This window comes from Aquila chrysaetos, chromosome 11, assembly GCF_900496995.4.
Source record: "Aquila chrysaetos chrysaetos chromosome 11, bAquChr1.4, whole genome shotgun sequence".
Classification (NCBI taxonomy): domain Eukaryota; kingdom Metazoa; phylum Chordata; class Aves; order Accipitriformes; family Accipitridae; genus Aquila; species Aquila chrysaetos.
Window position 1 is genome coordinate 22,782,769 of NC_044014.1, and position 23,034 is coordinate 22,805,802.

General features: G+C 60.2%; 1 protein-coding gene across 5 annotated transcripts in view; it reads left to right on the forward strand.

The window, feature by feature from the left end:
• Positions 1-23,034, forward strand: part of PSD (pleckstrin and Sec7 domain containing) — a 48,721-nt gene that overhangs the window by 22,827 nt on the left and 2,860 nt on the right. For 3 of the 5 annotated variants that reach the window (XM_030029928.1, XM_030029927.1, XM_030029931.1), the window contains 8 exons: positions 7,796-7,996; positions 8,515-8,595; positions 9,144-9,256; positions 10,069-10,127; positions 10,665-10,754; positions 20,568-20,611; positions 21,914-22,092; positions 22,936-23,006. In XM_030029928.1, the coding sequence (XP_029885788.1) occupies positions 7,796-7,996; positions 8,515-8,595; positions 9,144-9,256; positions 10,069-10,127; positions 10,665-10,754; positions 20,568-20,611; positions 21,914-22,092; positions 22,936-23,006 (838 nt within the window). The remainder of the gene's footprint in view (positions 1-7,795; positions 7,997-8,514; positions 8,596-9,143; positions 9,257-10,068; positions 10,128-10,664; positions 10,755-20,567; positions 20,612-21,913; positions 22,093-22,935; positions 23,007-23,034) is intronic. The other 2 variants (XM_030029930.1, XM_030029932.1) reach the window with 1 other exon arrangement.

Here is a 23,034-nt window from a genome sequence, read left to right on the forward strand (position 1 = left end):
GCTGAGCCCACCTTTGCTGAGCCTCTTGTCTTCTCTTCTCCTCTTCCAGCCCTCGCAAGCAGGAGTACCTCTGCTTTTGTGGTAGGGAACGCAGGGGAAACCCAGCTGCAGTCCTCACTGCGCTCCCTGGCCTGGGGACCCTGAGGCTTGGGCTTTCCATAGCACCATAAGCACCAGCCTTGCCTTCTGTTAACACGCACACAAAGTCCCAAGCAACTATCTTTCCCCATTTAGAAATTATTCCCTTAATTATTGGTAGGTCCCTGCACAGCTCTTCTCTTAGTCCCATTCAGGCCGTTTCTTGCCCATCTCCTGGGCTGCATCTGACATTCAGACCCGCCGTGCTACCCCACAGCAGGTGAGCAGGTGCCCTGGCTCCAGCAGTGACCTGACGTGGAGGCTGCAGGAAAGATGGTGAGAAAAGAGGCATGGGGGAGCAGGGCCCTGCTGCAGGCTCCCGGCAGGCAGCAGCCCGGCTCTCTGCTCCCTGGCATGGAGCAAGCTTCCCCTCACCGCCCCCGTGGGTGATGGCAGACAGGGAGGCAGGTGTGGTTGAGATCTGCTGTCTTATGCAGTGGAGAGGAGTGGAGATTGGGACTGGGAGCAGGAACTAGACTGGGAAGCAGGGAAGGCATGGGGTACCAGGGGCTGAGACAGCCCATCATCTGCAGGGTCAGTCTACAGGAGGCAGGGCTTTCTGGCAAGGGAGAGGGGCAAGAAGTTTCCTCTTTCCCCATGACTGGTGCTACCAACTTTCTAGACTCTGAGTGGACCATGACGCTGAAGACCATGAAGCTTCTAGAGCATGAAGCTGAAGCTTCCCAAGTAGTTTGAGGAAGAAGTAGCTGGGCTGATTCCGCAAAGGTTCCCATGAGCTGGAACTGGTGTCTCCTGGTACCTGGCAGGGCTGATCTGCTCAAGCAGGGAGTATACTTGTGATGCTCCCACTAAGGGGTATTTAATGGAAATTGCTGCGGAAAGGAGCTAAGGAACCTCTGCAGCCATCATAGTACAACATCACCTGTGCCAGTGGGGCCAGAGTGGGGCATTCACCACTGCCCACGGTCACAAGCAATCCAGACAGACTGCCACCAGCTCAGATGGACTGGGGACCCCGGGTGGGGGGGGGCTCTGTGGTGGAGGCTGTGCTTTATTTACACTGGCTGTCAGTCTCGAGATTGGCAGAGGTGACCTCAGGCTGCAGAGCTTTGGCGTGAGGGGTGACTGGTGACAAACGCCAGCAGGTCTAGGCCTGTGTGTGCTGCCCTGCAGCCATCCCCCTTGTGCCCCCAAAACCTTTGGCGTTTATTGTTGCAATGGTTGGGGTCAGGGTCTGGGCTGGGCATGGCCCTGCAGCCTGTGACTTTCCATCTCTGTCGGTGACAGGGATGGCCGAGCCGGTGATGTCACCTGCGTTGCTGGGGAGATGCGGTGTCCCCCACGGCCGGCGGCCTTGATTCATGCAGCCTTGCAGCTCACACCAAGGCTCTGGTGTCCCTCGGCATGCGATAGTCTGAGACTTTTATCTTGACATTGTACGTGGGGAGTGTGCCTAAGTGCAGACCCAGCAAGGCCTCCCCGGGCAGGCGCTGGGATGCCTGAGCCTTCTCTGGTGGCCTTGGTTGAAAGGGAGGGAGCAGTGGCTGAACAGCAAGGGTCCAAGTGTGGGACCCCCTCCCTGCCTTTCCACAGCGGGACACCCCACGGTGGCAACCCCAGCGTGGGGCAGAGGCTTGGTGAGTAGGTTATCGCCCCATCTGGGTGGGAAGTGAAGGTGTGCAGGTCGCCCGCTCTGGCTGGGCAGAGGGCTGCAGTTAAAGCAGTCCGTCCCCGCGGCTGTGACGGTGACCCGCAGAGCGTGTGTGTGGGCAGAGCCCTCCAGGCCTGGGGGTGTCCCTCCGGGGCTGGCGGGGCTGGCCGGGGGCATACGTGGTGCTGGCGAGATGGCGAGGTGGGAGCCGGGGCAGCCCTGGGGAGTGCACGGAGGTTGTCTCCTGCGGTGGCAGCCAGACTTTGGCAACCGCAGGTCCAAATCGCCGGGCTTTGCCACGCTGTCGGGTGCGAGCGGGCGCCCGGAACGCCGCCCCGCTTGCCGCAGTCCCATACACCGGCAGCCCGGGGCTGCCGGCCCCGCAGGCAAGGCGCTGCGGGTTCCAGGGGGATGTAAATGGGCAAATTGCACCTCCCTGGGGGTGCAAGCCCCCTGAAATCCAGCCGCGCAATTCCCCTTGCCCGTCCCACTCCTCCGGAGCCAGCCTCGGCCGCGGGCACGGCCGTGCCGGTCCCTGAGGAGTCCCCGCGGAGGGAGGGGACGTGACTCCCCCCCCCCTCGCAAGGGGCGAGCGAGGCAGGCTCTGCCGGGACCCGAACGGGAGGGATCGCCCGAGGTGGGACAGAAAGAAGGGCAGGCAGGAAAAGCAGCAGCAGCAGCAGCAAAGGCCGGGGGGGGGGGGGGGGGGGGCTGCAAACCGCCTGGTGAAAAGGGCCAGATACCACGGTGAGGGGCAGCACGCCCGGAGCCTCGCTAGAGGGAGAGCTCAGCCCTGGAGCTGCTGCTGCGTGGGAGGACCGGGGAGCCCGTACGGCTGGCAGCCGCCCCAGGAGGAGGATGCGCCGGGAGTCGAACATTCTTCCCTGCCAGATCGCAGCTGCTAGCGTGTGCTGGAGCGCCGGGGCCCTGCCAATAAGCTCCGCTGTGTTTCTTTATAAGGTCCCTTTTGTTACTGCAGCAGTCGGTGAGCCGGTGCCCCTCCCTTTCCCGAGGCCAGCGCAGGTCTCTCAGCTGGCCTGAGCTCCCAGTTAGCACTGGGCAAACTGGTGAGATGATGCCCTGAGGGCTGTGCCCAGTTTTGGGCACCGCAGGGTGGATTTGGGGTGTGATGTGGCAGGTTGGGGGTGAGGGCTGAGCAGAGGAAGGAGAGGAGAGCAAGGAGGAAAGGAGGGGGTGGGAGCACAGGAGGGGGACAAGGCTAGGGCGCAGGATGAAGACATCGCGCCACAAGCATTGGCACAGCAAGAAATAGGGCACAAGCTTGGGGGGGGGGGGATTTTTCCCCAAGTATTTCCATGTTGAGCTACGAAGGGCAGCAGGAGCTGGGACACAGGACACATCAGCCCTCCATGGCATGGAGGATGGGGGCAGCAGGCAGGGTCCCAGGGCTGGCGGGGCTGCCCACCAAGGCACAGGCAACGGCACATCCCTGTGGGATGCAGCCCCTTGTGTCAGGTGTTAATTCCAGCCCCCATTTCTGACCCAGAGCCCCTAGGCTGGGCTTTGCCCAAAGGTCCAAGAGATCGAGGTTTCCCTGTGCTGACCCCATGGCATCTGTGTCTCTGAAGGAGAAGACAACCCTCCATCCAGCAGGTGAGTAACTGGATTTTAAGGCTCTCAGCTGGCTCCAGAAATTGTTTGGTGGGATTGCAGAGTTGGCCCCTGTCCTCTGCAGGAGCGATTGTGCCCCCCACAAGAGGGGCTGGGGGGATGGGGTGATGGAGGACAGGCAGGCATCTCTGGAGAGGGCTGGTGCTGCAGGGGAGGCTCTGGAAGTCTGCAGATAAATGAGACTGAGGAGGGGCACAGCTGCCCAAAGTTCAGTTCTACCTGGATCTGGTAGCAGTAACGCTGGCGGGTGCCGCTGTGGCTGGGTGATTTAAGGGCCAGGTTGGACTCCAGAGCTGCCAGAAAGTAGGAGCAGCCCTGCCTGTGGTTGGAGGCTGGCCTGGCTGACCTTCAAGTGTCCTCCCAGCCCTAACTTCAATTCTGTGAGGAATGAACCAGCACAGATTTTGGCTGTCATGAATCAAAGTCACTCCGCTGAGACCGATGGAGGGAGCTGCGTTTATTTAGCTCAGCTAAAGATCCGGTCTGGTACATTCTTAGCAGCAATATAAGGCAGGCTGGGCTCGCTTGGCGGAGGCATTGGGCATCTAGCCATGCATGCGGGGCATCGGGAATCGAGGGCAGAGTGCTGCTCTGCTCTATGCACGTGTCCCTCACAGACTCGGACCAGGGTCCCTGCTCTGTCCTGTCATGATGCAGGATGCAAACCAGCCTCCCATGGGGACCAAGCGGTGCTTGGATTGTGGTTGGAGGTTTTGAGTTTCCTACAGCAGGTGTCTCACCTGGAAATGTGTCAGGCAGGCCCTGGACAACCCAGGAGCTCAGCTGAGCACCCCCAGCTGAAACCAATGACCACCCAGCCCAGCCTGTCCCCAGGGATGTCTCTCCTTCCCCGCTCCTGGGGAGCAGGGCGTTGGTGCAGTAAGGGTCCCACCATGCAGAGGCAGTGTGGGAAGGGTCCCTCCATGCAGATACATCCCTGCTGGCAGCCAGGAGCTGGAGGTCAGCCCTCTGGGACAGGCTTTGCTGAGCTAGTACCTTATTGCTAACCCACATCCAGGAGAGAAGATTTGCTCCTGGTTCATGGAGAGAACATGGTGCAAAGTGAACCTGCTTTGTGGTGGCAAGGTAGAGAAGAGGGTGTCAGGGCTCCTGCAGTGACACACTGCGCTGCAGCCAGGGAAGGTGCTGCGATCTCTCCTGCTGGGCTCCAGGCAGTCAGCCAGAGGAGGAATATTGGGATGAGACAAGGATCCAGCTCCAGGAAAGGAGTGTTTAGCCCCTAGAAAGAACATTTGGGCTCTGGAGAAGCATCTGGCCCTGGAGAAGGAGTGTCTGTGGTGTGGTGGTCCCAAGTAGGGCTGTGGTCCTGCAGCAGCTCCCCAGGGCTGGGAGCACAACGCGGTCCTCATGCTGAGCTGAAGTGGGAGGTGGTTGGTGAAGACCCTCTGTCCCGGGGCAAGCCCTGAGCTGGATCACATGCCTTCCTTGAAGAGACCCCCAGAAGCGCCTCGCTGCTGCTGACAGAGGTGCTGGGGACCTGGGCTTTCTGGCGAACACCTCTGAGGTGACATGGGGACCTGTGCTCCCAGCAACATTGGGGGCAGCAGTGGCTGTCCTAGGTGGGCAGCGGGGATGACTCATTTCAGGCATGCTGAGGCTACTTGCACAATACCAACTTTAATCTTTATTCCTCAAGTGTGGGCCAGCTCTTGGGTTGAAAATGTAACTAATGTAAAAAATATTATCTCAGTGTTTCTTCAAGCCAAACATTCACTAAAAAAAACTACCCTGAGACATTAGCTCATTGGCAAGAAAATTAGCATCACCTCAGTTGCCTCAGACATGGACACAGCTCTTTGCGCTGTTCTCCATTTGCTTGAGGATTGGGTCTTGGTTTTCTCTCTTTAAGCTGCACATTCTCCAAGTCAGCTGGGGCTTTGAGTAGTGACAGATGGGTGCCACGAATGGGGCCCTCCCAGCCTATCAAGGCTGATGGTCCATATTTAACAGCATGAGGGTGACTTGAGTGTTGGAAGAAAACACATTTCATGGCATGGCTGGGTAGTGCCTTATCCTGAGAGCAAGGTTATGCTTTACTGGTGTAAAATCCCAACTCAGTATGGAGACTTGGTGAGGGAGGGGACAGCAGATCCCGCTCGTAGAGCTGCTTTGAGACCGAGGCTGTGATCCCTGCATGCTCATTGCAAGAAGCATGGCAAGAATTGCAGCCACAGGTTGGGAGCCTGCAGATGTTGAAGGACAAGAGAAGTTTTGTAAATGGCCCCATGCCTGGATGCTCAGCACTAGGTAGGAAAGCTGAGGACCACAGACTGGGAAGAGAGGTCACAGGAGGAGACTCAGAGCTCTAAGTTTGCCCCTGGAGGCTCCAGAAACTGGGCATGTGAGGGAGGACAACCTCTCAGGCAGGACAGGCAAGGTCCAGAAGGGTATTGGGAGTTTTTAGTGATGGTGGTTGAGAATGAAAAGGTCTTCAGAGGGTGACTCAGCAGCCCCTTGCTCTGGAGGTGCAGTTGGAGCATAGGGAGTGGTGGAGGGGTGGCTTTGCGTTTTGTAGCTCAGCCTGTGGCTGGAAAAGCAGCCTTGGAGCCACTGGGCTGGGAAGGGAACAGTGCCTGTACCCTGTGATAGCAGATAGAGTTTTAGCAAAAAATACAGTCACCACAACCCATGACTGGCAGGTGCCAGTTGCTGGGATGGATTCATCTCCTCTGCTTCTGGGAAGCAAAGAGCCTGTGAGCACTGTCCTTGGCTGAGGGCACAGCGGCTGGAGCTGCACAAGGAACTGAAGCAAGGCTGAGGTGTGTGCCCAGCACTGGCCCAGCAGCACCCAGCCTGTCCTGCTGTCAGGTGCTCCCCAGGGCAGCTTTGGCCCTGCCAGACAGTGCAGGCACAGCCGGGCACAACTGGAGGGCAGCGGGCACCAGGGCCCATGCCAGCGGCACCTTTGGATGTGGCCACCCTATTTTGGGAGGAGGAGACGTTTTAGGCAGGTGGGAGGGATTCCTATGGGATGGGGTGTGCTGGGGTGTGCTGGTGATGCGGACAGTGGTGCTGGAAGCCTCCTGTCCAGTGCAGCTCCCCAGAGCAGGCAGACTCAGAGCTGGTGAGCTCCTAGTGAACTTGTGCTCCCTTTTGTGGCTGCTCCCACCAGGGTGGCATGGGGTGACGGACAGGGTCCCTGGGGAGGGCTGGTGCCAAATGGGCACGGATCTGCCCTGGGCCACCCATCCAGGTCTTATGACAATCACTGCCCGGCACTGCCAAGCTCAGTGGTGGAGTAAGCCAAGTGCATCTCCCCAGGGACTTGCAGGGTGTCAGAGCCACTTTCACCAGGGAAGTGTCTGGCCCACAGGTTTGAGCACAGAGCAGCTTCCCCCACTGCACACTGGCTGAGGGTGCTGGGAGGGTGGGAGGAAGGCACCCGAGAGCCCTCGAGGCATGGGACAGCCTATCAGTGCTGCACAGGGCTCCCCTGGGATGGGCAGCGCTGAGCAGCAAGGAGGCTTGCCCTTCGTGGAAGAAGCGGAGCCTCAAGGAGATTGGCCTGGGTAATTGGCTCAGGAGAGCAGGCCTCTTCAAAGTCAATTAGAGACTTTTAAAAATAAATCAGACTGGAACATTGCGAGGGCTGCCAGAAAATTTGGGCGAGGTCAGAGTTGCTTAACATTCGTTGTTGATTAGATTCAACCAGCTTTTTGGTTGGGATAACTTCTGTACCGCTGAGTCAGACTGCTTCAGGGGCTAAGCCAAGAGTGTCTCCTAATGTGGCCATTTAAGGCATGGTGGGCTGAGAGCTGATGGGCAGCCTGAAGAAGACAGTACACCCCACTGTGAGCTGGGAGGCTGGGGGGGCGGTTCATTCGTCTTCACCCTCTCTGCCTCAATTTTCCCTTATGTGAAGTGCTTTGAAGTCAGTGGGTGGGAAAAAGTGAGTGAAGAAATTCTAGCCGTTTTGTCTCAGGCAGAAACTACACTCGAGAGCAGCACAAGGAGTTTGTCCAGGTTAAAAAATGAGTGCAGATCTGTAGGACAGCATGTGATGTGCGTATGTTTCTGCTCCAAGTCTCTGCTACAGCTGAGCTTGGCAAAGCCTGAGCCCACACATGCAGTTTCACAGGCTCAGGGTGGGGGACTTTGGAGCAGTAGTCCTGCCTCTCCACATCCAGTTTGGACATGGGTTTGGGTGCCCTGGTCCAGTCATCAGTCACTGGAGCTGTCCTGTCACCCCACCTCTCCTCCAGCTGCATCTCCAAACCTTCCCTTAGCTCCCAGACCTGACCTCGGACTGTCTCTAACCAGTGTTGTTCATCCTGAGTCCCAGCAGTGAGTAGCTGGTCTCTGAAGCAGGGTGAGGAACCTGCATTTCCCGAGAAGCTGAACAAGGAGAGGATCTGTAGGCAGGCTAACGTGGAGTATCCCTTCCCATTGCAGTGACCACCCCCTGGGCCAGTTGGTTTCAGACTCGGACTCAGAGATGGACAGCGTGGAGCAGCTGGCCCTGGGTAGCACGGACACCCTCTCCAATGGGCACAAGGCTGACCTGGAGGCTGCCAAACGCCTGGCCAAGAGGCTCTACAACCTGGATGGCTTTAAAAAAGCAGATGTGGCCCGCCACTTGGGGAAGAAGTACGTGTGGGTATTCACAAGGAACGTTCTGTTCTGCAAGGGGCCCACCTGCATGTGCGGTGCACCCACAGCTGCTGCCTTTGTGGGGCACCGGGCTGGCAGGGCATAGCTGGCAGGACCCCAAAGCCCACTCCCTGTGACTGGTATATCTGTACCAGGTGTTCCTTCTAAAGGTCTTAAAACCTAGGAGACGGCCAGTTTTTGGTACCTTCCTACCATGACTGCATCTTGGATGCTTCAGTAAGGTGTTGGGGCAGGGGGACGGCTAGCTGACCTCTTGCGGGCCCTTCCAGCTCTAGCTTCTCCGGTTTCTCTTACATGCCCAGTATTCCCATTGGATCTGTGCATGACTCCTCTGAGTTTCATGGGAGTGTGGGGTGTCTCTGTCCTTGGCATGCTTCCCACACCCCTGGGGAGCTCCAAGTCTCCTAGAATCCACCCCACCCTTGTGTGCCTTCGGCTGTCCCCATGGTCTGGTTGATCCCACTCTTGCCACCCCCCACCCCCCCCCTTTTCTATTTCAGCAACGAGTTCAGCAGGATGGTGGCAGGGGAGTATCTGAAGTTCTTCGTGTTCACGGGGATGAGCCTGGACCAGGCTCTCAGGTCAGAGCTGAGTGCGTGTACATGTGTACATGTGTGCATGTGTGGTGGCCACCCCAGTGGGGACCCAGCAGACTGTGCCCTCTGCAGTCACACAAAGATCTACAGGAGCAGGGAGACCCTGTGATTCCCACCTGGGGATCCTCTTACCTCTTAAATAGGGGAGGATGATTCCCAAAGTGGTCTCTCAGCCACACAACCAAGAAAGTGGTCTTAACTCAATGGTCAGTGCAGTCAGGTGACAGTCAGGTTCACCTAGGACTGGAATTCCAGGCCTTGAGCCCAGACCCTCCTGATGTTACCCCCACCTCCTTTCCCAGTGTAGTTCCTGGGGCTGGCTGTAGGTCTCTGCAATGTGCTGGTGGGGTATGGTGCTGTAGGCTTGGAGCGGAGTCCTGCAGCAGGTTGGGAGGGATGTGCAATGGCAGGGCTTCATCCAGCACACAGGGAGGTCTCCAAACCAGAAAGCACAGCTCCGCTCCTGTGCAGGGTGGGTTGGAGAAGCTGCTGGTGAGCTTCATGTGTGACCAACGCTGCTGCTGCTTCCTCAGGTCCTTTCTAAAGGAGCTGGCCTTGATGGGAGAGACGCAAGAGCGAGAGCGAGTGCTGGCTCATTTTTCCCAGCGCTATTATGAGTGTAATCCCAATGCCATCTCTTCGGAGGGTAAGAAACTGTGCGTGTCTGTGTGTGCGTGTGTGTGCGTTTCAAGTGAGCCCATGCGTTCGTCATCTTGGTGAAGGTGCTCAAACTGAAACCAGAGAGCATGCTGAGAGCCTGTACTGACGCCTTAGGAGACAGCCCCAGTTATTTCCCTCAAATGACAGATGTGTTAGATTTTTTTTTTTTTTTTTTAAAAACTGCTCCGGTTGGATCATGCATAATTAGGGCTCAACCCATCCTTAATTCTGACCTTGAGCAGATTAGCACAAGAGGCGAAAGAAGGCCCTCCTCACCAAATAGACCACAGCCCTCAGACCCTCGGCTCAGGGAATAGCCAGGTGAGAAAACTCAGGTGCCCGGCACTCGGGGAAGCACAGTCACCCACTTTGTACTGTTTCACATCTCTGCGCCTCTCCTGTGTGCATTCACGTGCTGGGTCTGCTCTGGGCTGGCTCTGGGGCAAGTGAGGTTCATGCTGCCTGGCTGGCAGAGGGCTGTGCCGGTCCCACCTTGCCATGCTAGGAGCTCTGCAGGATTAGCCGCAGCATCGCTGCCTGGCTGAAGGAGCTGCAGGCTTGGAAGGGAGTTTGTACGCTCAGGTTTGGGACCAGCTTTAATTCAGTGGCCTCCTACCTACTCACCCACGTGCTGCCAGCGCCGCGCTGACTGCTGTGTGCCCCGTGTGCCTGGGGTGGGAGGAGCAGGCTCGGGGGGGCTCGGAGCCCCCATGCCCTGCCTGAGATGCTGAGGGGCTGGAGCACCAGCTGTGGGGCTGAGCTGGGGTCTCTAATTCCTGTCTTGTGCTTGTGCTGCAGACGGAGCCCACACTCTCACCTGTGCTCTGATGCTACTAAACACAGATCTGCATGGACACGTAAGTTCCCACTGCCATCGGCCCCTTCTCTCTCTGCACTGTCTGACCCCACTGCTCTGAACCATAGGCGCTGGGGGAAGAGTGAGGACTTGCAAGGACAGAGCCACATGAGCAGGAGGCATGGGACCCTGGTGGCCCCTAAGATGTCTGGGGAGGAGGGAGGAGAAAGGCTGAATGAGAGGCTGGGCTGGCGAAGGAGAAAGTGGGGCTTTGGAGGAGGTGTGCTGAGCTGGAAGATGTGGAGATGGGATGAGGACAGAAAAGTGGACAGGGAGAGAAGGTGGGAGTGAGACTCCAAAACCAGCTGCCATCAGAAGCGGGTAGCACCAGCTTAGAAAAAGGAGGCTATTTAAAACTCCTGGAGTCTAGGCAAAGCCAGCAGCAAGCACCTGCAAGCAGCCTCCCTGAGATCTGGCTGGTCTCTCACCCTGCTGCAGAGGTGGGGGGTCTGTTCCTGGGCTCTGGGACCTACTCCAGCCAGCATCAGTCCCTGGCCCAAAGGTAACCCCCACGTTTCTCTCCCCCTGGCTCCCCCAGAACATTGGGAAGAGAATGTCCTGCTCCGACTTCATTGGCAACTTGGAGGGACTCAACGGAGGCACTGACTTCCCCAAGGAGCTGCTCAAGGTAAATTTGGTCACTCTTCCTGGCCAGCCAAGCAGCAGGAACAAAAGTGAGAGCTTTGGGCAGGATCACATGGATGGCTACGTGGGATGCAATGAATGTGTCCATTCTCATGGAGGAACAGTGTCGGTCCCTTGACTCGTAGTTTTCCTCCTGCCTTACTGAGGGGAATGTGGGCTGCCCCATTCCCCCAGGAGGATGCTGGAGCTCCAGCTGGGGTCCTGATTCCCTTGCTGCTCTTGCTGTGCCTGCATCGCAGGCAAGGGGGCACATGTGGGGGCAGCTTACTAGGGTTGGTTTGCCCAGCTGCAGCCAGAGGCTTTGTGGCGTCAGCCCCATGGTACTCAGCCCTTCCTGGCTCCCTCGAGCACTGGACCCCAAAGCTGTGGCCAGGCCCTGAGACTGGAGCCATCTGCGGTGGCAGAGGGAACATTTCCAGTGACATGGGCAAGGCATGGCGATGGAGAGGGTGGGCTGGTGGTTAAAGCCCCAGAGATGGAACTTACCGCACTGGTGTGACTGGGGGACTCCTGCCTTCTCCCTGCCTGACCCAGCTCCCAGCAGGGCTTGGCCAGGACAGGCAGTGTTCAGTGAGCACCTCTGGCCTTGGACTGCTGCGCTTCTCTGGCATCGCCTGTTCTCGGGAGGGTTTTCTGAGCTGCTGTCTCCCCGTCTTGGGCCCTGGGAATAGGCTTAGCTCCCATGGGCAGCAACCATTGATGTCGGTGAAGCGCTACGGTTGGTAAATACTCGTGATGTGGAAGATGGGTTCCCACAGGGTGCTGGAGCCACGATGGGGGGAGATAGTCGATGAAAAAAGGCAACAGAGGGTGAAAAGCTGAGCTCCCTTTTCAGCCTCTGTGGGTCTATTCCTGGCTGCGTCGCTCACCCCATCATTAAGGGGTTACCAGCAGCTCTCAGTAGGGCTGTCCTCCCTCTCAGCCCACGCTTCACCATGAAAAGGAGTTACTCAGGAAAAATTCTCCTCTAATTTTAAACCCAGCTCCAGAAAAGGCTTTAAGCACCCAACATGGAATAGAAGCATCCAAAATGAGGACCCTGAACCCCAGCCCTCCAGTGCTGCTGCACCCTGGAGCATCTGAGTTCTGCAGGCTCCTTGGCGTGCCCCCTTTGCAGCTCCTGGCACCCCACGGTTGGGTAATCACACTTCAGGCACTGCCCCATCCCTGTTAAACTTCACCCCAAAAAGTACTAGCAGTTTAAACACGTGAGATCAAGTTACCCCATCAGATCCTAGCCAGTGGGAAATAGGGCAGAGAGGAAGTGCCACGAAGCTACAGCCTTTCTCTCATGGGTAGGGGCCAAGAACTTTGCTGGGTGTAAGGGAGCAGGGGGAGGCTGCAGCACAACCCTGCACAGCTCTGCCCGCAGCCCAGCAGCAGGGAGGCTGCTCTGCTAAAAATGGCCTGTTCCCTCTGCAGCTGCAGTGCTTCCCACCGCTGCTTTTCAGCCGCCTCTGTACAGGAGCCGTGCTGGGGAGGGGGAAGCGAAAGGCAGCATGAGGAACCGCATGCAGGGCAGGCTGCAGCTCCTCGCCTGAAGCACCGCTCATGCTTCAGGGAGCCCCTGCCCCTGCAATGGGGAGCGGGGTCCTGAGGTGGGTGAGATGGGAAAAGTGCCGTCGGCCTCTGCTGGGGAGGGGGCTGGCAAGGAGTGGCGCCTGAAGGGGGCTGTGCCTCTCCTGGGCAGCCTTTGCTAGGCTCAGCCAGAGAAGACACCCTCTCCTTTCTGCCCACTGCTTTTGGCCACTTGGTGCTTTGGTCCCCGCACAGGCTCAGGGGGCAGCGAAATGGGGAAAGGCTCTCCCGCTGCCCTCCCTGTGTCAGCCTGTGCTAGCCCTGTTACCCCGGGTAGGATGCTGCTTCCTCAGCGGACTTGGCTGGGCGGCCGTGCCTGGGGACTGAGGCTCCTGTGCAAGCGTGCCGCACAGCTGGCTGGCTAATTTTAGCGCTCCAGGAGCACACGCATTTCCTAAGGGCAGCAGGGGAGGGGAAGGGCTGGCAGGCTTCACAGGAGCTTCCCAAAGCTCAGGGCTGGGTCTTGGGCAGCTCCAGCAGCGCAGAGGAAGGGTCCTGGGGGCTCTTCCAAGCCTGTCTGGGGAGAGAGCCGCAGGCTGCTACCCCACAGGCTTCAGAGCTGGAGGGCTGGGGGTGGCCCCCACCCACAGCACTCGCCACCAGGGAATGGGGACAGCAGGGCAGGACCTAGGTGGCTGCAGGGGACACAAGGCCACCATCCCCTGTGACTCTGGGAACAGCATCGGGAACAGACCCGTGGGGAGCCTGGGCACTCCCCTTGTCTCTGGCTGAAGGGAGTCCCAAGATAAATGCAGCATGATGCCTGAGAGCGGGTGGCAGCTTGAGTCAGACAAGAACTTTATCTGCTACTAGATAATACATGTAAACAATCCCAGTTTTATGCAGAAGAAACAAAACCACTTGAAAGCCTATGCTTTCACAGCTGAGCACCGCGTCCCCCTCACTGGCAGTGCCTTGCTGTGCCCTGCGCGGCACTGCTGGTAGAGCTAAGGCAGCGATGCCTTACCGGCACTGCTGCTCGAAACCCTTTTCTCTGGCTCTGGGAGCTCCTCTGGAGAATCGTACTCGGCAGGCAGGGCTGCCCAGCTCTCCATTTCGGGTGTCCTCCCCACCGGGGCAGGGAGCCATGCTGGGGGTATAAGAACCCGTGTAACGGCATGCCCGAGGGTGCCCATGTCTGCAGGCTTGGACCTGAACTCCTGTGGCCAAATGAAGGCACCTGTCCACACAGCAAGGAAGGAGGCGAAGCAGGACATCCTGGAGCTGGTGGTATTTCGGTTAGCTCTTGAGATGTTGCTCTTCTCTTGTTGATGTGATTTTAGCCCAGGCCCCCTGGGATTTCACTCACTGTTGCTGGTTGTCTGTTATATTTCAGATGTGGATTTGACCTTTACATGACTGATCACTTTGTGGAGCCTTAGTTCTTCCCCACCTTCCTTACTCTTTTAGCTTAACCTTGTGCTTTGCTGGCTGGCAGCAACACAGTATGGCCAAATCAGACCTCATTTCTCCTCAGTGCTGCTTAGCGATTACAGGAGTGAGCCAGATCTGTGCTGCCTTCCAGCCTAGGACCCCAGAGCAGTTCACAGATTTTAATGAATTAAGCTTGACAATGCAGTCGTGTCCCCGGGGGAGGAAGGTAGGATGGGCCCCCACCTTCCAGCTTGGAGGCACAAAGGCAAAGCTCAGACGCTCAGAGTGCTGGGTAAGTGATTAGCAATGTGGGAAGAAAGCCCCGGCTCCCACCTCTGAGCTGTAATCACAGGAACGCTTGCTCAGTCTAATCCCCCGGGCTATTTTTTTTTTGCCTGTTTCCCCTGGGAGCAATGCACCGCCCTGCCCCTGTCTCCCGTGGCTCCCCCCGGCCTTGGGGGCGGCACAGCACGTCTGATGTGCCAGGCACCCATGCCCCCTCCCTCGCAAGTTTTGCCCAGCGATCGCTATGCCAAGCAGTTAGGACAGAGTGGAAAATTTCCGCTTCTCCACTGGCCGCATCTCCTACTCAGTCAAGCCTAACTAAATTACGCATCGATCCTCATGCCTTCTGCAAGGATGCCCAGCCCTCTTCACGGGAACAGCTGCCTGGAGCACCTATGTCCTGCCCTTAACCAGCTGGGCGGCTCCAGCTACTGCTTTTTGTGGCCTGACCTCGAAAGGACGGGCAGGAGGGTTAAGCGTGGGGTAGGCACTGAAGATGGGAGATCTGAGCACATCTCCGCCGGGCCCATCTCCTGCCAGCTCAGCCCTTTGGAGGTCCCTGGTGCGGGCTGGGCTGCCGCAGCAGCTTTGGAGCCTGCCCAGCTGGCACAGAGTGGAGGTGCCGCCTGGCCGCTGGAGCCAGGAGGTGGCACCTCCGCCGCTGCCCCCAGCCCCGTGAGCCCAGGAGGGTCCGGCCACCTGCTCCCGCTCTCCCTGCTGGGACGGAAAGGAGGCAGGGACGGCCAGCTGGTGCCCCGGGGGCAGCTCCGGGGGCATCAGCGCCGGAGACGGTGTCCCACCGGCGCGGGGTGCTGGCCGCTGCCTCTGCGGGCCCGGCTCCACCGCTCGGCCCGGCCCGGCCCGGCCCGGCTCGGCTCGGCTCGGCTCGGCTCGGCTCGGCCCCGCTCGGCTCGGCTCGGCCCGGCCGGGCGCCGCGGGTCGCCATTGGCTGCGGCGGGCGGGGCGGGGCGGGGCCCCGCCTCTGTCGGGCAGCAGCCGCCGAGCCCTGCCCGGCCCGGCCCGGCTTCAACAGGCGGCGGCGGCGGAGCGGGCCGCGGCAGGCAGGGCAGGCAGGGCCGGGCAGGGCCGCCGGGCACCCCGCCGCCGCCCCCGCCGCCGCCGGCAGGATGATCGGCGTCAACAGCATCAACAGCAGCGCGGGGCGCATGCGGTCCCGCTCCATGTGCTCGGTGCGCTACGGGCGCAACTACCGCGGCGTGGAGACCTTCTGCTACGGCTGGCCCCAGCGCTCCCGCACCCTCAAGCCGGTGCTCTACACCGACCTGGTGGTCAGCCGCCTCCAGAGCCGCCGCAAGAAGAAGCCGGTAAGCGGCGGGGCCGGCGGAGCGGGGGGCGCCGCGGGGGGATGCGCAGCGCCCTGCGCCCCGGCGGGGACACGGGCGGGCGGGCGGGCGGGCGGACGGACGGATGGACGGACACGCCCGGACAGCCGCCGGCCGGCCCGCCCGCCCGCCCGCTGCGGGAGCCTCAGCCCTGGCGTGGATGTAGCGAGCAGCCAGCCCCATCTCCCTCCCCTGCCTGCTTTCTGCGGAGCCGGGTGCCCATCAGACCCCCTCCGCCCGAGGGTCCCCCTCTCCGACCCTGCCATCCTCCGCCCATCCCACCCCGAGCACGGGGGTAGCGGGAGCACGGCAAGACCTGGGTGACATTGCGCCGCTTACCGTGGTTTGACAGCAACGCTTGCTCGAAAACATCGCTGCGAGAAGAATCCAGGACAGAGCCGTACCGCTGGGACCAGCCCTCCAGCTTAGCATAAGTGACAAGCTCTGCGGGCTCCCCGCCAAGGGCTGCGCTGAGCCGTGCCAGCCCGGCCACGGCAGACTGGCACCCGGCTGGGGTGGCGGGGAGAGCCCGCAAGGCAGCACGGAGGGGCAGCGCCGCAGCCCCGGCTCCCAGCCGAGCGGAGCTGGAGGGGAAGGAGCGGCTGCCTGGACACAAAAGGGCTTTTTACCACCAAGAGCTTGCTCGCTGTGAGCTGGCATCCGATCGGGAGGTGTTACGCTGGTGTGCATCGGTCCTAGGTGGGGAGAAGCGAACAGGGTGTCTCTGGGCACGTCCTACCTCGGTCGGGTGCCTGCCTCCGGCGTAGCAGCAAGAGAAGAGTCCTCACCGGCCCCTGCGTTGCAGGCAGGCTGGGGCAAAGCAGGCAGGGGTACCCCAGAGCCACCTGGGCTGCCCCCGTGGTCAAAACCAGCCCGGTGGGGACATCAGGGCCGTGCCAAGCAGCGATGCTGTCATAGCGCAGTACGGTCTGGGGGCAGCATTAAGTTGTGACGCACTCACTCAGATGGAAACATGCAGTTGGAAGGGCGACGCTCGGTCGCTGCTTCACGTGTGGTGGGGCTGCACTGGGAGGGATAGAGGGGTCTCCCGTCCTGGGGGTGGTAGTTGGCTGGACAAGGAATGTTTTAAAAGAGGTTGGTGGGTGCAGCTGATGATGTTACTGAGTCAAAAATGTGGGGCAGGGATGGGTAGCTGTCCCCCGGTGCCTGCTGTTGCTGCCTGCAGCAGGGTGGAAGGTGACGCACAGGACACTGTACCCATGGCAGCCCATCCTATGGGGAAAAAAGTCTGTCCCCAAGTCACTCTGCTCTGTGTGCACACAGGAGTCCCTCTGCAGTGGAGGGGAGGGGGGGACATGGGGTGTGCGCAGCAGGGTTGCTGCATGCCAGGTGATGAGTTGTTCTTGAGCATGGGTTGTGCATGCTGGGCAGGCAGCAGAGGTGTGGGGGGGGGACCCGCAAAGGTGAATTAGGGACCTGACATAGGTACGGTTCCATCTGACACACAGCCCTGATCTGACCGTGCTGTTTGTATCTGCGCAGCTGGTGGGTCTGGGTGCCTGGGGGACCTGACAGAGCTTTGTGGCTGGGTGTAGAGAAAGATATTTTGTGAAGGAAAAGTTGGGGAAAGCCAGCAATTGAGCTCTCGTATTGAAATGCTGCCAGGCACAGAGAGAGGGAGAATGACTGCAGGGAGGGTGCTTGGTGGCTGTGAAGTCTGTCTCGCAGAATGTCACGCAGCCGGGGCTGGCCACAGGGCCGGCAGGACGAAGGGGAGCCTTGACCTGCACAGGGCATCTTGCAGCACTGAGAGCTGAGCACTGTGTTGCTTAGCACAGGAACCAGCAGACTGGAAAGGGGACATGTCTGTAAGAGTTATGATCCATAAAACAGGCACCTCAGAAAGGGTTAAAACCTTCTACCAGATGCCTAAATTCCTGCCTTAACCCTCCTCTGTTACTTGAGTGCTGGGCTACAACCCTCGGTACAGTTCCATCTGTGCCAAAGCTATGTCCAGGCCAGCTTGCTGCCCGGCTCCCCAAACCAGCACTCCCCTCTGGTCTCCTCTGAGCTGAGGAGCTGAAGGGGGACGTCTTCTCCCTGCCCTGCTTGCATAGGGCTGTCCCCAGCAGGGCTGGTGCTAAGGCTGGGCTGGAGCATCAGAGCCACCTGCCTCTTGCCCAGTGCAGCCCCCCACCCCTCCTGGAGACGTTTGCTAGAGCAGGACTCGGGGACGTCCCCTAAGCCCACTTTTGGGAGGGAGCGCACCAAAGAAAGATGTTGTTGATTCAGTTGGAAATCCCGCTGGGACAGTATATTCCTAGGTCTCTACGGTGTTGCGCATGTCTAGGGCAGAGCTGGCTGGCTGGCCTGGCATGCTGCAGCAGTGAGCTCATAACCCAGCGATGACAAAGAACCCCAATCACACTTCGGGTCGGCCATGGTGGCATGGGGCCAGGGCCCTGCGTTCTCTTGGGCAGTGCCTGCAAGTTCAGAGGTGCCAAGAGGTGCCATCCTTTTGGCCCAGGGGGAATGAATCCGTGGAGCAGACAGCCTGGAGAGAGGGACCTGCTGAGCGATGACACTGGTGTCTCCAGTCTCTGCTGACATTGTTGTGAGTTAGGCTTCAGGAGACTGCGCCACCTGTGCTTCCCCAGCAGAAATGGTCTGTGCACCAAAAAGCCCAGAGTGTAGTGGACTGACAGGCAGTGACTGCCATGGGACCAGAAAAGCAGGATGGGCTTTGTGGCTGGAGTGTATCTTCTCAGCTAGGACTTGGGCTGAGTCCACCAGCTTTGTTCCTGAGACCGGTGTTGGCTGGGGGTGGCATTTAGCCAAGCAGAGTCTTGGCAGGATTTAAGTGTAGATGTAAAGCTTTGCATTGCCTTCTCAATCCCCCCGGTCACCCTGTTTGTCTCTCACTGTCCCACCACACAGGAGTGCTGAGCAGCCCCTGCTCCCTGTCTCTGAGGTGGGGGTACTTGGCAGCTTCTGCCCACAACGGGCTTGTGAGATGCTGCCAGGACTTGTAGCAGGGCGGCTGGAACCTTTTGAAGCCACAAGGCAATTCAGCCTTTGAAGTGTTCACCGACAGTCCCAGTGCTCAGGTTTTTGTAGCGCAGTGCTCTGCTGGGCTGTTCTCTGGCACTGTGCCATCCAGAATTACTCCTCAAGCATCTTCTGACATCAGTTCATTTACTTGGCGTTTAGCAGCAATCCTCCCACAAGCCCTGCATGGGGCTGGGGACCTGGGGGCCACAGTCCCCTCTGGTACGGTGCCTCACCCTGCCTTCCAAAATCCCCACTCAGCTGGCTCACGTCTCTCTTCCTTGTGGACAGGGAGCTGACTGACCCCTCTCTGTATTGCCACTGAGCCGGGTGGAAGCCAAGCCACGCGTCCCATTCTGCCCGCTCTTTCGAGGAGCTTTTCTGCAGTTTCCAGTCCCCATTTCTCTGTGCCATTTTTTCAGTCTCCTTTTTGTGTGTGTTGGTTCTCAGCATCTTTCGGCTGCATCCCCAGCAGTGAGTAAGATCCCTTCCCTTCTGTTTCCTGTGGTGACTCCTTATCATCTACATTGTTCTGAAATGCCTGCTTCTCCCCCTGCTCTGCTCCCAAGTTATGTTCTGCAGGACTTTGGATTGGTTTTTTTCCTGCAGGCTCTTCTCTCGGTCTCTTTGCAACCTGTGCTCCTCTGGCCGCCTCGCTGCCAGCCTGCTGGTGGGTACCCCCTGCTCACACCTCAGCATCCTGCCCCTCTGGCACTGGGTCTGCATAAATGGGGCTGGGGTCTAATTGCCTCTCAGGTGTGAGGCCATAACCCCTCCGTGAGCCCCCTGTCTTCCTGGGAGAAAACTGAACCCTGCTTTCTGCCTGCTAGATTGGGGCGATTCCTCTGAGAAACAAGCTGGTGCTACGCCAGCGTTTCCCCGATGGGAAAGTGCGGGAGAAGCTGGGTCCCCACTCCGTCCTGGCCGCTGCGCCTCTCGGGGGAGTGATGGATGTCCCTTCCCCAGACACTGCTGGGTCCTGTCTGCTGGCTGGCTTTCCTGGGCCCCTGCACGCCTCCAGTTGTACTTTCTCAGCCACCAGCAAGATCTCTCAGCAGCAGTCTCCGGCCCAGTGATGGATGTTGACAGCTGCCTGAACAGCCTGTGCGAGACTTGATTATTTTCCTCCGAGGATGATGCCTTCCAGATCTTGCTCCGAAGCCCTCTGCGAGCACTGTGTTGAAACCCTCACTGGAGCCTCTCCGGCTGCAGAGCCGTGCTGAGCACTTCTGGCTTGTGCCCAGCTCAGACCAGACAAACACTTGGGAGTGGGGATCTGGAGCATCCCGCTGCAGGCAAGCTTAGCTTGTTCCTGTGCTAAGATGCAGGCAGCAGGTCCTGCCTTGCTCAACGCAGTGGTGTTTGGGTCCCCAGGGAGGGCAGGGTGCTTCGGGCTTGCTGGGGAGGGGGTAGGGACAGGCCACAGCCATCCCAAGCAGCAGCAGCCCAGCAGTAGGCAAACACCCATCCTGCCTCGACCAGTCACGAGGTTCTCCGAGGACCTCATGAATGGCAGCGTGCTGGTGTCTCTGCCAGTGCCGCGCTGAAGTCTCTCTGGAAGTCTAAGTGTGCTCCCACAGGAGGATCGCATCGCTACAGAGCGCTGGGTGCTGCCACGAACCGACCTCTGCCAGCCCAGGGCAGGTGGCCGATGGCAGGGAGGTCGCTGGCTGTGGCGTGTTGCGGCACGGAGCCTGCTGGATGCCCTGGAGCAGGCTGAGGTCTCACCGAGCAGGGTGCAGACATGCACCATCGAAGTCTGGCCCAAAGGCTTGCTCTTCTGGGGCCCAGGCCTCCTGAAGGCTATCCCTTTGGCCAGCATAGGTCACCTTGGAGCAGGGAGAAGCAGCTCTCCCAAGGACTTGGAAACGTTCAGTGCGCCTCGCCATCGTGCTGCTAATGCTGTGCCACTGTCACAGGCAGGTAGAGAGGGAGGGGAGGAGAGGGGAGACAAGCCAGGGCCGTCCCCAGCACCGTGCCTGGCGTGTGCGTGGGGTTGCAGGTGCCCAGAAGAAGGCGTCTGTAGGCCTGAAACAAGGTCAGCCGGCCGGCCCAGCCAGGACGGGGCTGGACCAGGATGAGCTGACCTGGGGTTGCATTAACCTCTAGTGCCGCTGAGTCAGCCTAGTGTGCCCCCTCCATCCCCCAGAGCAGCCCCCTGGCCCGGCACCACTCTCCTGCTGACACCCCCACTCTTCTCTCTGCAGGCGCTCTACGGCTCCATCAAGAACGAGAAGCTGCAGTGGGCCATGTGAGTAAACCCCCCCAGGGGAATACTGACGCTGGGCAGGCAGTGGAGCCACGCTGCTGGTGCGGGAGGCTTCCTCACCCCTGCCACCCTCCTCGCCAGAGCATCACCCTGCCCGAGAGGCAGCACCAGCCGTGATGCTGCAGGGCAGGTGCTCCTGCGGGGATGCGGGAGGGAGAGGGAGCTCGGGCTGGGCTGAGCTGGGGGCGCAGGCGACAGCACCTCCGTGGGGACCCTGCCCCGGCGTGCTGGGGGAAGGCTGCCCGAGGCGAGTTCCCCGCAGCTTTGGTGTTGCTTCGTGCCTTGGCGGCCGTGCCTGGGGTGGGAGCGGGCAGGCTCTGGGGGGACCGTAGCTGTGCTGGGGCCCCGCAAGGTGCCCGCGCCCTCGCCCACAGCTGCCATCTCCAGCAGCAGGAGCGGCAGCGCCCGCGCTGCGGGGATTAATCAGCCCGGCGGTACCGCCAGCGCTGAGCCAATGCGCTCGGGCTGCTGCCATGGAGACGCCGGCAGATGCTGAGGGGTTTAATTAGCAGCGAGCGGGTCTGAGGGAGGGGGGAGGCAGCGGCTCTGGGCTCCCACATCTTCCTGCGGGGGGGGGGGGGGGGGGGGAGCGGCACCGATGCGGCCTGCCCGCGGCGCGAGGGCCCGCGACCTGGAGGCAGAGCGCGGGCAGGGGCCTGCCACCTCCTGCTGCAGGGGCTGCCTTCGTCCTGCCCACACCTGCTCCTGCCCCGGGCTGGTGCTGCCTGTGGGCTCCCAACACCCCTTTGCTGGTGGCTCTGAGCCCCATAGTCCGACTGCTGCCCTGAAGGTGTGGGGACCATAGCCCGGGTCTTTCTTTGGGGGGGTTTCCCTTCCAGGCCCTCTCTCCTGCCAGCTGGGGACCTGCTAGCCCGTACACCATGGGCTGGGGGGCTGTGGTAGCGCCAAGCCCCGGGGTGCTACTCCTCCATGGCCCCTGGCTCATCAGCCTGGCTGGCATCAGTCCCAGCTCTGTCCAAAAAGGTTCCTCGCTCCCTGGGGCAGGCAGGGGCCCCACCGTGAACCGGCAGCAGACACCCCCATGCCTTGTCTTTCAAGGGGCCAGGCAGCACCACAGCTGCCTAGAGGGGCAGGGGCATGGGGGCATGGCTGGGTTTGGGATGCTCGCCAATGGTGATGGGAGGCTGCTCAGCCCAGTCTGCTGCTCCCAGCCTCCCTTTCAGAAGTCAGGCCTGAAAGCGGCACCGGCAAGTGGGAGGCTTGGTATTTGCTGTCCCCAGCAAGGTAACAAACCCTTTCCTCACCCAAATCTGTGCCTGGCAGAGATGAGGAGGAGCTGAGAAAGTCCCTTTCGGAGCTAGCAGACCCCAACCCGAAGTCCATCAAGCGCATCAGCAGCTGCAGTAACCCCTTTCTGGACTTTTCCCAAGATTCCAGCATCGCCACCTACAAGCATGGACTGTTAGTGCGCAAGATCCACGCTGATCCAGACTGCAAGAAAAGTAGGTGACTGGGGAGCCCATGGGAGGGACTCGGGGTGAGAGAGCACCAGTGAGCTCCAGAAACCCAACAGGGGAGCAGGGCAGGAGTCACTACGTGACATCTGACTGTAGCATCATGCCAGCCTCCAGCATCAGCCCCCTGTGCCCTGTCTGGCTGTGCCGGGTATAATTCAGCCCCCAGGCTGGGGAGCCTGAAAGCCTCTCCCTGCCCGTCTGCCCCCACCATCAGGGCTGGGCAGAGGCCAAGATGGCAGCGAGCCACGCAGCCCCTGCCCGCGGTGCTGGGAAGGGGGCAGGCAGGGAGGTGGGATGGGCTCCCCGGGGGATGCAGCCCTGCCACAGGATGGCGGGGACGAAGGAAGGTGTCCTGTGGTGCAGCAAACAAGCCGCACAGCGGGCTGCCGCTGGTTGGGCGCTGCCAGGCACGTTCACCGTTTCCACTGTAAAATCTCCTCTAAGCCCTGGCCATCTAATGCCGCCTTGATCTGATTAGATGCAGCCGCCCTCCAAAGCCAGCAATACCTGGTGGCCAGCACCGCCTTGTCCCCGTCCCCGAGCGGGGAGGCAGCGGCGAAGCCGAGCGCGGGCGGCGAGGCGGGGAGCGCAGCGGCGCTGGCCCCGGGAGGCAGCAGGCAGCCCCCCTGCCAGCAGCACCATCTGCCAGCCACGCGGCCGGCACGGGCTCAGGTGCGCGGGGACAGTCCTGGCCTGCCGCCCGTCCCCGGGGTGGGGTGACGTGCATCGTTGCAGGGCTGGCTGGAGGAGGATGGGGGGGTGATGGATGCCTTCCCCCTGCTCGGTGCTGGGGCTGATATGTGGGCTGCTCTCTCTCCTCCCCGGCAGCGCCCCGAGGGAAGCGCGGCTGGAAGCCCTTCCACGCCATCCTGAAGGGGATGATTCTCTACCTGCAGAAGGTAGGCAGCAGCGGGGCCGCCCGCGTCC